The sequence below is a fragment of the Aethalodelphis obliquidens genome, unplaced genomic scaffold (genome assembly GCF_003676395.1).
Source record: "Aethalodelphis obliquidens isolate GAN/ISIS:26980383/991018 unplaced genomic scaffold, ASM367639v1 scaffold113, whole genome shotgun sequence".
Lineage (NCBI taxonomy): Eukaryota > Metazoa > Chordata > Mammalia > Artiodactyla > Delphinidae > Aethalodelphis > Aethalodelphis obliquidens.
In genome coordinates, this window is record NW_020838057.1 from 3,299,279 (window position 1) to 3,315,733 (window position 16,455).

Below are 16,455 nucleotides of genomic sequence, written 5' to 3' on the forward strand. Positions count from 1 at the left end.
GCGGCCATGGCTCACGGGCCCAGCCGCTCCGCGGCATGTGGGATCCTTCCGGACCGGGGCACGAACCCGTGTCCCCTGCATCGGCTGGCGGACTCTCAACCACTGCGCCACCAGGGAAGACCCAATGCTATTTTTAAGTGTTTCTTTAAGGTATGATTTCCATCTTGCAAAATCCACCCATTTTAAGTGTACAGTGACTTTTAGCAGACTTACAACAGAGTTGTGCAACCATAACTATAACCCAATTTCAGGACGTTTCCATCACCCCAAAGAGATCCCTCAGGCCCACCTGCGGTATCTTTGCATTCCCACTGTAATTTCGAGCAGAGGACTACTGTGTCAGAGCCTCAGTTTTGCATCTATAATTCGGGATGGTATCACTCCTTGATCTCAAAAGACGGATGCAGGTGTCACCGTCATGAAGGGTGGGGGACAACGACGTGGTCATGAATTTATAAATTTGTGTTTTTTTCCCCTCAAATGCTTGTGGTGACAGAGCATCAAGGGGAACTACTGCTGCTAATTAGATGCAGAGTCCTGAGCAATTTTGTAGTTCCAGGCGGCAGCATATCGCTTCCTTTTCAGCAAGTGTCTTTGCTTTTATCTTGCTGTGACAGCGGAGCCTTTCAGGCTTGTTCCAGCTCAGGTCCTAAGTTTCTCAGCACTGGTCTTCACCCTTACGTTGCTCATACCTATTTCAAATAAAGAACTGCTTGGGACTTCCCTGGCGTCCAGTGGTTAGGGTTCTGAGCTTCCACTGCAGGGGGCACGGCTTCCATCCCTGGTTTGCGAGCTAAGATCCCACGTGCCCCGTGGCACGGCCAAAAAAAAAAAAAAAACCCACCAAAACAAAGAACTGCTTTCCGCTAAGGGTAAAGCTATTCACCTGTAGTCTATTTGACTCCATCAACTCATTTTGTTATTCATTTTTCAAGGCTACCTCTCAGGTCCTGCTTTTATCTGCCTATGAATATACCCAAGTCACGGACTCCCCCCTTTTCCCGTCACCCATTCATTCTGGGTGGGAACAATCTGCTTTCATGATGGTAAGAGCAGAGAGAATGACCTAAGCGGGAGTGTCTCTGCTGCTGTAATTACAAGGCATCTTCACTCAGGGAAGGAGCCTCTATATTCCTGGCATCGCATGGTTTCAGGTGTGGCTCTTGGCCAAACAGGCTTAGCAGTGGGAACTGGAAATTAAATGACTTATCCAGCTACTTGAGCAGGGTTAGGGTAGGAAGCCAGAGGTTATGTCACTCTCCACTCCGGGGGTTCTCACATGTACATGTTCATCCTTACCCATGCGTACGGAACCAGAAATTCCACTTTTGTTTCCTTCTCTGACTTCATTCGGGTTTCCCCCCAATATCTCCTTCAAGGAATTATGCTCCGTCTCCTGGGGGGTCCAGAGAGCTAACTACCTCTGTGCACCCTTTAGTCTTGGGCATGTACCTTCCTTGTTTTCCCACGTGGCTCTAATGCGGTTTTGCTGTACTGGGCTACCTCCTTTAGTCAACGAGCGGTTCGTGGTGTTACCTGCAATCCTAACTGGTCGTCCTTCAGTTACGTGAGAACCACATTATTGACGTGTAAGCAGCGCCCAGGCTGGAACGAGATGGTGACTTTCTGCCTACTTTAATGGTCCGCTTCATTCACGCTGTGCTGCTGTGTGCTCCGTCTTCGGATGCAAGCCTTTGTCCTCGTCACTGTCTGATCCAAAATTCCAGCAGCTTTCGTGTCCCCCTCCCTATGCTTGTCGAGGACCTTCACCCCTCCCTTCACCTGTGGGCTCTTAAACCTGAAATGTAGGTTTTCACTCTCCCTGTCAGGTTTCTAAGAAGAGCTCTGTGTGGCTCCAAGTCGCCATCACTCCCGTGTGTCCCCGTCTACTCAGTCTGGCTTCTGACCTCATCACCCGCCACCTTCCTGGAACTGCTTCCTCCTCATCTCAACTGGAAAACATGACAGGCGGCGTGTTTACCCTTTGACTTTCTGTGACCTGGGTGACTCATTTCCCTTTAACATTTTTTCTTCCCCAAACCAAATGCATGTTCACCAGAGGCAGCATTGAAAAAAGGGAAAATATCTGGATAAAATCATCCATGGCATGGAAACTCAAACACAGTCGTTGGGTTTTGGGGGTGTATATGCTTCCAGCACTTTTCTGTCTGAGGAGGTGGTTGTCTTGCTCCAGTCGGCACGTTACAGGTGTGATGATGCTTTTTGGTTATTGTGCTCTTCTGACTTAGCATTTTATTTTATTTTTTATTTTATTGTATTTTATGTTAAGTTATGTTAATTATTTTATTTTATTTTTTGCGGTACGCGGGCCTCTCACTGTTGTGGCCTCTCCCGTTGCGGAGCACAGGCTCCGGACGTGCAGGCTCAGCGGCCGTGGCTCACGGGCCCAGCCGCTCCGCGGCACGTGGGATCTTCCCGGACCGGGGCACGAACCCGTGTCCCCTGCATCGGCAGGCGGACTCTCAAACACTGCGCCACCAGGGAAGCCCATGACTTAGCATTTTAGCATGAGCATTTTTATATTAAATATAACAGTTGTGAGCTCTTATATGTTGTGATTTGAAACATTTTTCACAGTAAATCTTCTATTGGGTGTAATTCCTCCCACGTGCTTACTTAACAGTGTTTTTCTTCTTGTGAGTCTTCCCCAGTGTTGCCCATTTAATGCCTGAGGATGTAAGGATTTTTGTTTATTTCTTTGCTTTTTGTTCCATTGAGGAAGTGTCAGTGGTTGAGAGCACAGGTTCTTGAGTTAAACTCCTGGATATAATCTTGGCTTCAACTTGAGCAAATGTGAGTACTTGGGCCTTTGTTTCCCTATGCCGGTGATTCTAAAACTAGCATTTATCATAATCACCTGGAAGCTTCGTTAAAACGGTTTTCTGGGCCCACCTCCAGAGCTTTTGATTTTGTAGGGCTGGGGATAGGGCTTAAGAATCAGCATTTTCATGAGTTCCCAGATGATGCTGTGGTCTGCGGGCCATACTTTGAGAACCACTTCCCTAAGCCTCAGATTCCTCATATGAAGCATAGATAATAGAATTTACCCAGTAAGATGGTTGGAAGAAAAAAATATGATCTGTAGAAGAGCTTATAATAGTTCCTGTACATGGTAGATACTCAGATGTTGACTATCATAGTGACTCCTGAGAAAGACAGGGATTACAGAAAATGTAGAGGAGATTATCCAGATAAAGGGGGCGTGTTTATGAAGTGAACATCGTATGGAGGCATATTTTGTCTTCTGTCCTGTCACTTCTCAGTTAAAAAGCTATGCTAACTTCCTCTTGAGTTTTTGAAACATTTTTTCGTGTGTGCATTTGTATATGTATAAATATAATCTCTGGTTGTACATATTTACTATCATACTTAATTAGCTAATCATACTTGATGAGCGATTACATCAGTGTACGTTCATGTATATAGTCACACTCCCATGTAATCACTTACCAGGTCAATAGACCACTTTTCCAGGGGAGGTTTACTCTTCTCTCTGAGCTGTTTGGGAAAGGCAACCTCTCTTCTGACTACTGCCACCACACGTTCGTTTTGCTTGTTGTAAACGTCATATACATTGAATCAACTCAGAGTTCTCGTTGTATGGTTTCTTTTACAACTACAGTTTGGGGACATGAAGAATAAAGGTTCTGTGAACAGATGTGCGTGCGTCTTCTGCAGACCTAAGCACTGATTATCGCGGGGTTTCTAACTGGAGGTAAAATTGCTGTGTCATAGAGCACATGTGCTTAGTTAGCTGTAGCGAAAACCACCCGCAAGTTTGGCAGTGGTGTTTTCTCAATTTAAATTTACCTACTTATTTATTTTTGGCTGTGTTGGGTCTTCGTTGCTGCGCGTGGGCTTCCTCTAGTTGCGGCGAGCGGGGTCCACTCTTCGTTGTGGTGCGCAGGCTTCTCTCTCGTTGCAGAGCTTGGGCACCCTAGAGTGCAGGGTCAGTAGTTGTGGCTCGCGGGCTGTAGAGCACAGGCTCAGTAGTTGTGACGCGCGGGCCCAGTTGCTCCGCGGCATGTGGGGTCTTCCCGGACCAGGGCTCGAACCCGTGCCCCCTGCATTGGCAGGCGGATTCTCAACCACTGGGCCACCAGGGAAGTCCCTGTTTTCTCCGTTTAACTCGTGCCAGCATGTAAGTGTTGTCCTTCATTGTGTGACGTGCTTGTGCCCGTCTTTAATTTTAACCATTCTGATGGGGGTGTCGTTTTTTCTGTTCATCAGGTTCTTAATTTGCATTTCTCTGAAGTCTAACGAGGTTGAAGGTCTCAATATGCTTATTGGCTATTTGGCCGTTCCTTTTTGAAGTGCCTTTTCCACATCTTTTGATTTCTTTCCATTGAGTTTTATCTTGTTTTAATATGTCAGGGAGGAAGAACTGTTGCTCCACCCTTCTAGGTTCTTCTGGCTGGCCTAAGAATTGACCTGGGACTGATAAACAAGAAAAAAATCTGCCAGTTGTTTAGCACCATATGTATAAATGGGAGAGAGTCAGGGAGACTGCATAACTGGCCATAACGGCCCAAACCCTTACCTTAAGTACCATCTTCAGCTAAAGACTGTCGACCAAAAAAATATTTTCACCACCTAAAAGTTGCGAGTTATGTTATGTTTGGGGGATTTGCTGAGGACTTCAAGCCTGGGAGTCAGGGTCTCAAGTAACCCTGAGAGAACTGCTCTGAGGACGTGAGGGGGGAGCTAGGATATACAGGAGTTTTGCAATAAAGGGCAGGTGGTAGGAACAAAAGGTTACCGTTAATAAAAGACAACCAGATATCTCGAGTTAAGGCACTTAGCACTTTTCTATGTATGGGAAGATGCAAGAGTCTGGGCTCACTGAAACCATTCCTTTGACAGGCACCTCGGCTGAGGTCAGTATCCCCCGTTTTCTCATCCTGAGTTCCCTCAGGGCTCACTGTGGGGAGTGGCTGCAGTCTGATGGCTGCTAGATGGCGGGTATCCTTTGTTTCCTTCCTGAGTTCCCTCAGGGCTCACCAGCTCACTGGTGGCTGGTGGCTGTAATCGCTGATGACTGTGACATCCTTTGTTTACCGATAGGGCAGGAAATATTCCATTTCTCAAGACAAAAGGGGATGTTGTGGGTAGCGGTTTGGGACTTCAAAGGGGAGAAAGGCAATTCACCTGAAGACTGAAAAGCAAATGTTTGGTAAACAAGTGTTTGCTGGGCCAGGCAGGAACGTAGAGTGGCCTCTGATCTCCAGGCTGCTGAGTTTCCCCTGCCACCCTTAGCTCGTGTTCTTTGCATATACCTCTGGTGGCAGCTCTATTCCAAGAAGAGACCCTCTGTCTAAAATTTTTTAGGAAGTTAGGGGGAAAGTCATAGTTTCTTCCTGAGTCTTTTGGGCCTCCATTGTTTTCAGCTCGAGATAACGCACATGCTCCAGAGACGTTTTGGGGCACCAAGTTTTGCTCCCCTACAATGGAAGCTGTGGAACAACTTGGAAAGAACGGATACTGTAATACAGAGCCTGCCAACTCCTGCATGTTATTTCTCCATTTACTGATGATTTCTTTTCTTTCTTTCTTTTTTGGGGGGGGGGTGCGCCACACGGCGCAGCTTGTGGGATCTTAGTTCCCTGACCAGGGATTGAACACAGGCCCTTGGCAGTGAAAACGCGGAGTCCTAACCCCAACATTTTTTTTTATTACAAACTTGTGGCTCTCAAGGGAGAGATGGGATGCGTGATCCTAGACTTACTCTTAGGTATTTGGTGTATACGTATGTAACTCCTCCCCCCAGCATAGAGACCTGAGCAATTCAATCACTTCTAATGGCGTGTGGATTCTTCGGGTTTACTTTTTATTTTTCGGTACTTGGGCCTCTCCCCATTGTGGTCTCTCCCGTTGCGGAGCACAGGCTCCGGACGCGCAGGCTCAGCGGCCGTGGCTCACGGGCCCAGCCGCTCCGCGGCATGTGGGATCCTCCCGGACCCGGGCACGAACCCGTGTCCCCTGCATCGGCAGGCGGACTGTCAACCACTGCGCCACCAGGGAAGCCCGGGGTTTACTTTTGACGTCACAGTTTAAGATGGATGAGCCAAGAAGGCAATACAGACTTAACAGTAGAGTCTCTATGAAACTCACATATTATGCTAAGGGAAGGAAGCCAGACACAGAAGGCCACATTTTATAATTCCACATATGTGAAATGTGCCCAATGGATAAATGCACCAGGACAGAATGCAGGCGATTGACGGCCACGGCCTGGGGAGGGCGGAAACGGGGAATGAATGCTTGATGCATGTGGGGTGTCTGTTTGGGGCGATGAAAGTCTTCGAACTAAATAGTGGTGATGGGGTTGCATAGCTCTGGACATGTTTTCAATGCCACTGAACCGTACACGTTAAAGTGGTTAAAAATGTTGTGTATTTTACCATAATAAAAATAAAGTAGACTCAATACTTAAAGTTCTCTTTATCTACAATAACGTCTAATCTAGGAAGCACAGATAGCCCTGTGGGTCGAGCCTTCACCCATGTGGGTTTAACGAAGCGTTCACAGTGCAAAGAATAGACAACTCAAAGCTAGTGCAGCCGCATCTGGCCTCTACCCCGATACCGAATTAAATCTTGGAGACAGAGTTTTGAGTGAAGTAGAAAAGAATAGCTTTATTGCTTTGCCAGGCAAAAGGGGGCCACAGCGGGCTCATGCCCTCAAAACTGTGCCCCCCCCACCCCCTTGGAGAGGGTAGTGAGAAGTTTTATAGTAATGGTTCAAAGAGGCCGTGATCAGCTCATGGGCATTTCTTCTGACTGGTTGGTAGTGAGGTAAGTGGAAGTCAGCTTCATCAACCTTCAAGTTACAACTGGTCTGGGGTGTACCTGCTTTTGGGCAGCATATCATCATTAACTGTTAACTTCTCCCACCTGGAGGGGTTTCAGTATCTGCAAAACAGCTCAGAGATGTTGTTGTATGTATTCCTTGATGGGGAACCAGGACCTTGCCCCAAGGCTGCACAAATGTTTCCCTTGACTCTTTCTCCCTGGTCTCACATCCCCTCCCTCCCCCTAATTAACAACTGCTTGAATCTGCTTCTTGGAACCCAGGGAAGGTCATGGAGGCTGAATGAAGGCTATTTCCTGTGATCAAGAAATGGGGGGACACAGAAAGGCTTGGTGCCCAGGAGCCCCACAGGGCCCTGCTAGGTATCATTGGAAGAGGCAAAAGGAGACTTGGGGGTTAGAAAACGCAGGTGGAGAACTACTACCCCTTTTTTTTTTTTTTTCCTTTGGCCATGCAGCGTGCAGGATCTGAGTTCCCCTATCAGGGATCGAACCCACACCCCCTGCATTGGAGTCTTAGCCACTGGACCGCCAGGGAACTACTGTCTTATAGTCGTAGCTTTGGTGTTCGGTCGTGTGCGTGGTAATTTTCCTCTTCTTGCTTCCTCATTTCTGGTGTAGGGGAGCAAAACTTACCACCCCAAAATGTCTCTTTGGCCTGCAGATTATTTCAAGCTGAAATGATCGAGGCCCAAACTACTCAGGAAGAAACTTTGACTTCCTCTTAACCACCTTAAGACTTTAGATAGAGACCCTATTCCCGGAACAGAGCTGTCACCAGAGATGTCTGCAAAAAACGTGGGCTAAGGGTGGTGGGGAAACTCAGCGGGATCTGGAGACCAGAGTGCACTCTGGGTCCCATGGTTCCTGCTGGCCCAGCAAACCTTTGTCTACCGAATATTTGCTTTTCCATTTCCAAGTGTATTTCCTTCCTCCCCTTTGAAATCCCAAACCATTACCTTCAACATCTTCCTTCTTTTGTTTAGCTGAGATGGTATTTAAGGTGAGGGATTCAGCCATTTTGGTGAGTAATTCAGTGTTCCTGGGTCATGTATATATTATTAAAATTTTGTTTTTTTCTCTTGTCAATCCATCTCATGTCAATTTAATTCTTAGACCAGCCAGAAGAGCCCAGAAGGGTAGAGGAACATCACTTCCTCCCTGACGCTGGTCCTTTACAGTATGAATTTTCCAGCTAAGTGTAATCACTGGTACCTCAATTCTCTCCCATTACAGATCAATATAGGTGAAGAGGAGAGAGAGAAACACGATGGAGAAATTTTCTATCTGGAAGAATACACTTTGGCCAGGAGATGATGGTGGTTTCCCCAACATTACCCAGAGAAGCCCAAAGTTGATATCATACTTGAAGCCCCAAACGTCCATACAGTCGATGCCACTTACAGTGGTGCTGCATGGTCCTGCCGGTGTCGGGAAAACCACAGTGGCCAAACAGCTGATGCTGGACTGGACACAGGACGACCAGGCGGAGACATCCAATTCCGCCTTCTATCTCAGCTGCAAGGACCTCAACCACAAGGGGGCGTGCACTTTTGCAGAGCTGATATCTGCGAACGGGCCGGATTTGCAGGATGCCATTCCAGGGATCCTCACCCAAGCACGGAAAATCCTGTTCGTCGTTGATGGCTTTGATGAGCTGAGAGTCCCCTCGGGGGCGCTCATCCATGACATATGCGGCGACTGGAAGAAGCAGAAGCCAGTGCCCGTCCTCCTGGGGAGTTTGCTGAAGAGAAGAATGTTACCCAGGTCCACTTTAGTGATCACCACTCGCCCGGGGGCCCTGAGGGGGCTCCGGCTCTTGGTTGAACAGCCATTCTTCATAGAAATCGAGGGGTTCTTGGAGCTGGACAGGAAGGCGTATTTCCTGAAACACTTCGCAGAGGAGACGCAAGCCCTGCGAGCTTTCGAGTTGATGAAGGAGAACGCAGCTCTGTTCCACATGGGCTCAGCGCCTGCCGTGTGCTGGATTGTCTGCACGTGTCTGAAACGGCAGATGGAGAGGGGGGAGGACCCTGCCTTGACCTGCCGGACCACCACGTCCCTGTTCCTGCGTTTTCTCTGCAGCCAGTTCACAGCAGCTCGCGGCAGCTGCCCCAGTGACTGTCTCCAAGCTCCGCTGAAGTCTGTGTGCCTCTTGGCCGCTGAGGGCATATGGACACAGACATCTGTGTTCGATGGAGAAGACCTCAGGAGACTTGGGGTACAGGAGTCTGCCCTCCATCCTTTCCTGGACAAGAATATTCTCCGGAAGAGCAAAGGCTGTGAGGCCTGCTACTCTTTCATCCACCTCAGCGTCCAGCAGTTCCTGGCCGCCATGTTCTATGTCTTGGAGACGGAGAAGGAGGACGTGGGTGGCCACAGGTGCCACACTGGGGACGTGCAGAAGCTGCTGTCCAAGGAAGGAAGACTGAAGAACCCCAACCTGACCCAGGTGGGCTACTTCGTGTTTGGCCTCTCCAACAAAGAAAGGGCCATGGAGCTGGAGACGACTTTTGGCTGTCTGGTATCCATGGAGGTCAAGCAGCAGTTACTGAAATGCAGATCAATGCCCCAGGGGAAGAAACCCTTCTCAACCATGGACACGAAGGAGGTTTTGTATTGTCTTTATGAATCTCAGGAGGAGGAGCTGGTGGAGGAGGCAGTGGCCGCCGTCACGGAGATCTCTATCCACTTGACAAGTACATTGGAAATGATGCAGTCTTCTTTCTGCCTTAAACATTGTCAAAATTTGCAGAAAATTTCACTGCAGGTAGGAAAGAGGATATTCCTGGAGAATGATACCACGTTGAAATCAGATGCTCAGGTTGAGAGGTAAGAACCCATTAAAAATATATATATTTTTTAATGTTACGAGTTCTCCCATCTTCAGCCTCAGCCCACACTCTTTTAGGAAGAGGACAGAGTCCCTACTGCTCCCTATGGCTTAGGGTCAGAATCCTCTGGGATGCCTGGCTGAAATTTCTTTCTGCCAACTCACCATTAAAGTTGGGAAACATGATGTTCAGATTAGGAATGGGAGCTTTGGAACCTTACTTTGTTTTAGTATTATAGTTTTATTATATTATATATTATATTTATTATATATTTTTATTATAAAATTATAAATTTATAATTATAAATTATATTATATTTATTATATAATATTTTTATATATTACATATTATAATAATTACATTATAATATAATATAATTATAATTGTAATATATAATTATATATTATATTTATTATATATTATATTATATTATTATATTATAATTACAATATATATTATATTTTTATTACATTTATTATATTATTTATTATATAGTTTTATTATATTATTTATTATATTTATATTATAGTTTATAATACTATAATACTGGAGTACAATACTGTAGTATTATAGTTTCCGTGTGGCAGATGGGCTCAGGACACTCTAGACATTTCATATAACTTCCCTCCCTGCCAATTCTTTCAAAACATTTGTTTTAATACATAGCCACCATGCTGTACATTACCTCCCAGGATTTAGTTATCTTATAACTGGGTGTTTGTACCTTTTGATCAGCTCACCACTTTTTTAAAAAATAAAATAAATGTACTTATTTATTTATTTTTTGGCTGCGTTGGGTCTTTGTTGCTGCGCACGGGCTTTCTCTAGTTGTGGCGAGTGGGGGGTTACTCTCCATTGCAGTGCGCGGGCTTCTCATTGCGGTGGCTTCTCTTGTTGTGGCGCACGGGCTTAGTTTCTCCCTGGCACGTGGGATCTTCCCGGACCAGGGCTTGAACCCATGTCCCTTGCATTGGCAGGCGGATTCTTAACCACTGCGCCACCAGGGAAGTCCGTTCCTCGTCTTTCTGATGATGGTCATTCTTACAGGTGTGAGGTGGTATCTCACTGTGGTTTTGATTTCTGTTTCCGTGGTGATTAGTGATGTTGAATATTTTTCATGTCCCTGTTGTCCATTCGTATGTCATCTTTGGACAAATGTCTATTCCGGTCCTCGGCCCACGTGTTACAATCGTTTTTCTTTTCTGTTGAGTTGAGTTGTATGAGTTCTTTATATATTTAGCTACTAACCCCTGTCAGACATACAGTATGCAGACATTTTCTCCCATTTAGTAGGTTCATGTTTATTTTGCTGATGCTTTTCTTGGCCGTGCAGCCTACCCGTTCTTGTTGATTTTCCTGTACGTGCTTTTCATAGGTGGTCTTGTCGATGCCTTTCTCCTAGGTCACAGCACGACCATCATTCTCTTCACCTCTGGGCAGATCTCTGCTCTGTGTTCAGTTCAAACAAGAACCTGAACTTCCTGGATGTGAGGGAAAGCTTTCTGAGTCAGTCCTCAGTGAGGATTCTTTGTGAGCAGATAACCCATGTCACCTGTCATCTCCAGAAAGTCGTGTAAGTAGCAGCTGATCTTGCAATGGTGATCCCCAGGTGTTTTAAATGTGGGAGCAGTATTGGAATGCCCAACCAGGCTCTGACCAGCCAGGTGCTCAGAGTGCAAAGAAATGAAATGGTTGCTAGCCGTAAATGTGTCTAGTTGGAGAATCATATTATGTGGAGTCATCTTTATGAAATTTGGCCGGGAATTTGGACACTAACCCTTTATCATACATCTGCTGTGGGGCGTATTCAAAACTCAGCCTATAGGAAATATAGCCACATGCATGTTAGGAGAACTGGGTGGGAATTGGGGAAATATTCCAGAGAGGAAAGTTTCAAATATGTGAGTAAGAATGTGTTGATGAAGCAGTGGTGCCCTTATGACTAATGTGTGGGATGGGATCGAGAAATTAGTCTGAGTAGAGTAGGTTGTGGCAGAAGCAACTTAAGACGTGGGTCACCTGGGCAGGTGATTATTAGCACATCCTTTTAAACCAACACATGTTCTTTTTGATGATAGCCATTCTGTCAGGTGAAGTGATATCTCATTGTGGTTTTGATGGGCATTTCCCCAATTAGTGACGCTGAGCATTATTTTTATGTGATTTTCTGTTGGCTATCTGTATGTTTCCTTCCGAACAATGCCTGTTTAGATCCTCCACCCATTTTTATTTTTAATTTATTTTTATTTTTATTTTTTTTTTGCGGTATGCGGGCCTCTCACTGCTGTGGCCTCTCCCATTGCGGAGCACAGGCTCTGGACGTGCAGGCTCAGTGGCCATGGCTCATGGGCCCAGCTGCTCCGCGGCATGTGGGATCTTCCCAGACCGGGGTACGAACCCGCGTGCCCTGCATTGGCAGGCGGACTCTCAACCACTGCGCCACCAGGGAAGCCCCCTCCACCCATTTTTAATTGGATTGTTTATTTTTTGATATTAATCTGTATGAGTTCTATTTGGGATATTAACCCCTTACTGGATATATTGTTTTGCAAATATCTTCTCCTATTCAGTAGATTGCCTTTTTGTTTTGTTGGTTTCCTTCACTTTGCAAAAGCTTTTCAGTTTGTAGTCCCATTTGTTTTCTGTTTTGGTTTCCTTGCCTGAATATACAGATGCAAAAAAATATTTCTAAGAGCAACGTCAAAGAGTACTGCGTGTTTTCTTCTTGGAGTTTTATGGTTTCAGATCTTAAGTTTAAATCTTTAATCCATTTTGAGTTTATTTTTGTATATGGTGTGAGGAAATAGTCTGGTTTCATTCTTTTACACGTAGCTGTCTAGTCCCCCAGTCCCCAAAGGAAAAAACAAACAAACAAAAGGAAAACACAGCACATATTCAGGGGATAAACTTTGTAAGTTAGGTTTAAAATTACACAGATACATTGAAACTTCCCCCAAACCAACATACCTTAGAAGGCTTAATTAAGCCACTGGAAAGGTTGTGTTATTTCCTTGGACAAATTGCTATGCCGAACGTCAGCTGATTGTACCTGCTGATGTCAGGTGACATGTATCTGGTTCATCTCAGAATGCCATAGGACTTGTGTGTACAAGGCCACAAAAATCTAACACAGGTTGGTGGCAGCAAAGGTGGCAATTTCTTCTGTATGACTTTGAAAAGTTTACATTGTTCTGGTTTTATAAGGTGTGCATGAGAGGATAAAAACTAGGAGGTACATTTAATTTTTTCCACTAAGAGTTTAGGACCCTTTAGGCAGGAGCTTTGAACAGTAGCATCTCCCTTATTCTGGCTCTCTCTGTGCTGAAATTTAATTTTGAACTTCTGAATGAGCCACAGGGAATGTTCATTATCTAAAAGTGAAGCGTTGAGGGTTATAAGACCAAATGCTTGTTTATGGAGAAAAGTATTTCATAGTGTGTGTGTGGGGGTGGATTGCCAGGTTTGGAGGTACTAGATAAAAACAGATTAAGAGGACTTTCCTGGTGCCACAGTGGTTAAGAATCTTCCTGCCAACGCAGGCGACATGGGTTCGATCCCTGGTCCAGGAAGATCCCACATGCCACAGAGCAACTAAGCCCGTGCGCCACAACTACTGAGCCCGCGGGCCTAGAGCCCACGCTCTGCAGCAAGAGAAGCCACCGCAGTGAGAAGCCCGCACACCTCAATGAAGAGTAGCCCCGCTCGTCGCAACTAGAGAAAGCCTGTGCGCAGCAATGAAGACCCAACACAGCCATAAATAAATAAATAATAAATAAATAAATTTATATTAAAAAAAACAGGTTAAGAAGCTCTAAAAACAAAAACGAAAATGAAGATCTGAAGTAAGATTGTAGAGGAAGAGGCAGTAATCCAGATGTTGATTTCCCCCCCCCCCTCAAATTAGGGTGGATTAAGCATGCTTTAAAAAGAGGCCCTGACAAAAGTCCTTTCCCCAGTTATTTCCTATTGTCTACACAGGAAAACTTATGAGCTAGCTTCATTATTGTATAACATGAGGTTGACAGAGTCTTATTCTCAAGAAGGTGGCACAGTTAGGTGCTGGGAAAATCTTTTTTAAACACTGAAATGTTTCTTGAAGCCCAGAGTTTGATTAGAGAAAGTTAGGTTCCACTTAAGATTTATTCAAATCCCAGTTAAAATCCTACAGTCATGCTAGATGACAGGAAAATAAAAAACAAACAACGCTTTTTAAAAAAAATTTTATTGTACAGTTGATTTACAACATTGTGTTAATTTCTTGTGTCCAACAAAGTGATTCAGTTATACATATATATTCTTTTTCATATTCTTTTCCATTATGGTTTATTACAGGATATTGAGTATGGTTTCCTCTGCTATACAGTAGGACCTTGTTGTTTATCCTATATATAAATAGTTTGCATCTGCTAATCCCAAACTCCCAGTTCTTCCCTCTCCCACCGCCCCTCCTCTTTGGCAACCACCAGTCTGTTCTCTATGTCTCTGTTTCTGTTTCGTAAATATGTTCGTCTGTGTCATATTTTAGGTTGCACATATAAGTGGCATCATACGGTATTGGTCTTTCTCTGCTTGGCTTACTTCACTTAGCGTAATAATCTCTAGGTCCATCTGTGTGGCTGCAAATAGCATTATTTCATTCTTTTTTATGGCTGAGTAGTTTTCCATTGTATATATACCGCAAGTTCTTTACCCATTCATCTGTTGATGGACATTTAGGTTGTTTCCCTGTCTTTGCTATTGTAAATAGTGCTGTTATGAACACAGGGGTGCATGTATCTTTTTGAACTATAGTTTTGTCTGGATATATGTCCTGGAATGGGATTGCTGCATCATGTGGTAACTCTATTTTTAGTTTTTTAAGGACCTTCCATACTGTTTTCCATAGTGACTGCACCAATTTACATTCCCACCAACAGTGTAGGAGGGTTCCCTTTTCTCCACACCTCCTCCAGCATTTGTTATTTGTAGACTTTTTAATGAAGGCCATTCTGACCGGTGTGAAGTGGTACCTCACTATAGCTTTGATTTGCATTTCTCTAATAATTAGCGATGATGAGCATCTTTTCATGTGTGTATTGGCCATCTGTATGTCTTTTTTTTTTTTTTTTTTTTTTTTTGCGGTATGTGGGCCTCTTATTGTTGTGGCCTCTCCCGTTGTGGAGCACAGGCTCCGGACGCGCAGGCTCAGCGGCCATGGCTCACGGGCCCAACCGCTCCACGGCATGTGAGATCTTCCCGGGCCGGGGCATGAACCCGTGTCCCCTGCATTGGCAGGCGGACTCTCAACCACTGGGCCACCAGGGAAGCCCTGTATATCTTCTTTGCACAAATGTCTATTTAGGTTTTCTGTCCATTTATCAATTGGGTTGTTTTTGTTGTTGTTGTTTATTGAGTTGTATGAGTTGTGTACTTTGGAAATTAAGCCCTTGTTGGTCGTATTGTTTGCAAGTATTTTCTCCCATTCTGTAGGTTGTCTTTTCATTTTGTTTATGGTTTCCTTTGCTGTGCAAAAGCTTGTAAGTTTGATTAGGTCTCATTTGCTTATTTTTGCTTTTATTTTTATTGCCTTGGGAGACTGATCAAAGAAAATGTTGGTATGATTTATGTCAGTATGTTTTGCCTATGTTCTCTTCTAGGAGTTTTATGGTGTCATGTCTTACGTTCATGTCTTTAAACCATTTTGAGTTTTTTTGTGTATGGTGTGTGGGTGTGTTCTAACTTCATTGGTTTGCATGCAGCTGTCGAATTTTTCCAACACCATTTGCTGAAGAGACTTTTTCCCATTGTATATTCTTGCCTCCTTTGTTGAAGATTGACTGTAGGTATATGGGTTTATTTCTGGGCTTTCTATTCTGTTCCAATGATCTATATGTCTGGTTTTTTTTTAACATCTTTATTGGAGTATAATTGCTTTACAATGGTGTGTTAGTTTCTGCTTTACAACAAAGTGAATCAGTTATACATATACATATGTTCCCATATCTCTTCCCTCTTGCATCTCCCTCCCTCCCTATCTATCCTTTATGTCTGTTTGTTCCTATCTATTTAGGTCTTCTGCCCATTTTTGGATTGGGTTGTTTGTTCTTTTGTTATTGAGCTGCATGAACTGCTTGTATATTTTTGAGATTAATCCTTTGTCAGTTGCTTTATTTGCAAATATTTTCTCCCATTCTGAGGGTTGTCTTGGTCTTGTTTATGGTTTCCTTTGCTGTGCAAAAGCTTTTAAGTTTCATTAGGTCCCATTTGTTTATTTTTGCTTTTATTTCCATTTCTCTAGGAGGTGGGTCAAAAAGGATCTTGCTGTGATTTATGTCACAGAGTGTTCTGCCTATGTTTTCCTCTAAGAGTTTTATAGTGTCTGGCCTTACATTTAGGCCTTTAATCCATTTTTTTAAAAATCCATTTTGATTTTATTTTTGTGTATGGTGTTAGGGAGTGTTCTAATTTCATACTTTTACATGTACCTATCCAGTTTTCCCAGCACAACTTATTGAAGAGGCTGTCTTTTCTCCACTGTATATTCTTGCCTCCTTTATCAAAGATAAGGTGACCATATGTGCATGGGTTTATCTCTGGGCTTTCTGTCCTGTTCCATTGATCTATATTTCTGTTTTTGTGCCAGTACCATACTGTCTTGATTACTGTAGCTTTGTAGTGTAGTCTGAAGTCAGGGAGCCTGATTCCTCCAGCTCCATTTCTCGTTCTCAAGATTGCTTTGGCTATTCGGGGTCTTTTGCATTTCCATACAAATTGTGAAATTTTTTGTTCTAGTTCTGTAAAAAATGCCAGTG

At 44.4% G+C, this 16,455-nt stretch overlaps 1 protein-coding gene across 4 annotated transcripts in view; it reads left to right on the top strand.

Annotated features, from left to right (window-relative positions):
• The first annotated feature begins 8,122 nt into the window (after window positions 1-8,122).
• The window catches only part of NLRP7 (NLR family pyrin domain containing 7), a 61,876-nt gene continuing 53,543 nt past the window's right edge, over window positions 8,123-16,455 (top strand). For all 4 annotated transcript variants that reach the window (XR_003430926.1, XM_027097319.1, XM_027097318.1 and 1 more), the window contains exons 1-2: window positions 8,123-9,662; window positions 11,067-11,237. Coding sequence is in view for 3 of the 4 variants with exons in the window: in XM_027097319.1 (XP_026953120.1) it covers window positions 8,224-9,662; window positions 11,067-11,237 (1,610 nt within the window). In the remaining variant the exon portion in view is untranslated. The remainder of the gene's footprint in view (window positions 9,663-11,066; window positions 11,238-16,455) is intronic.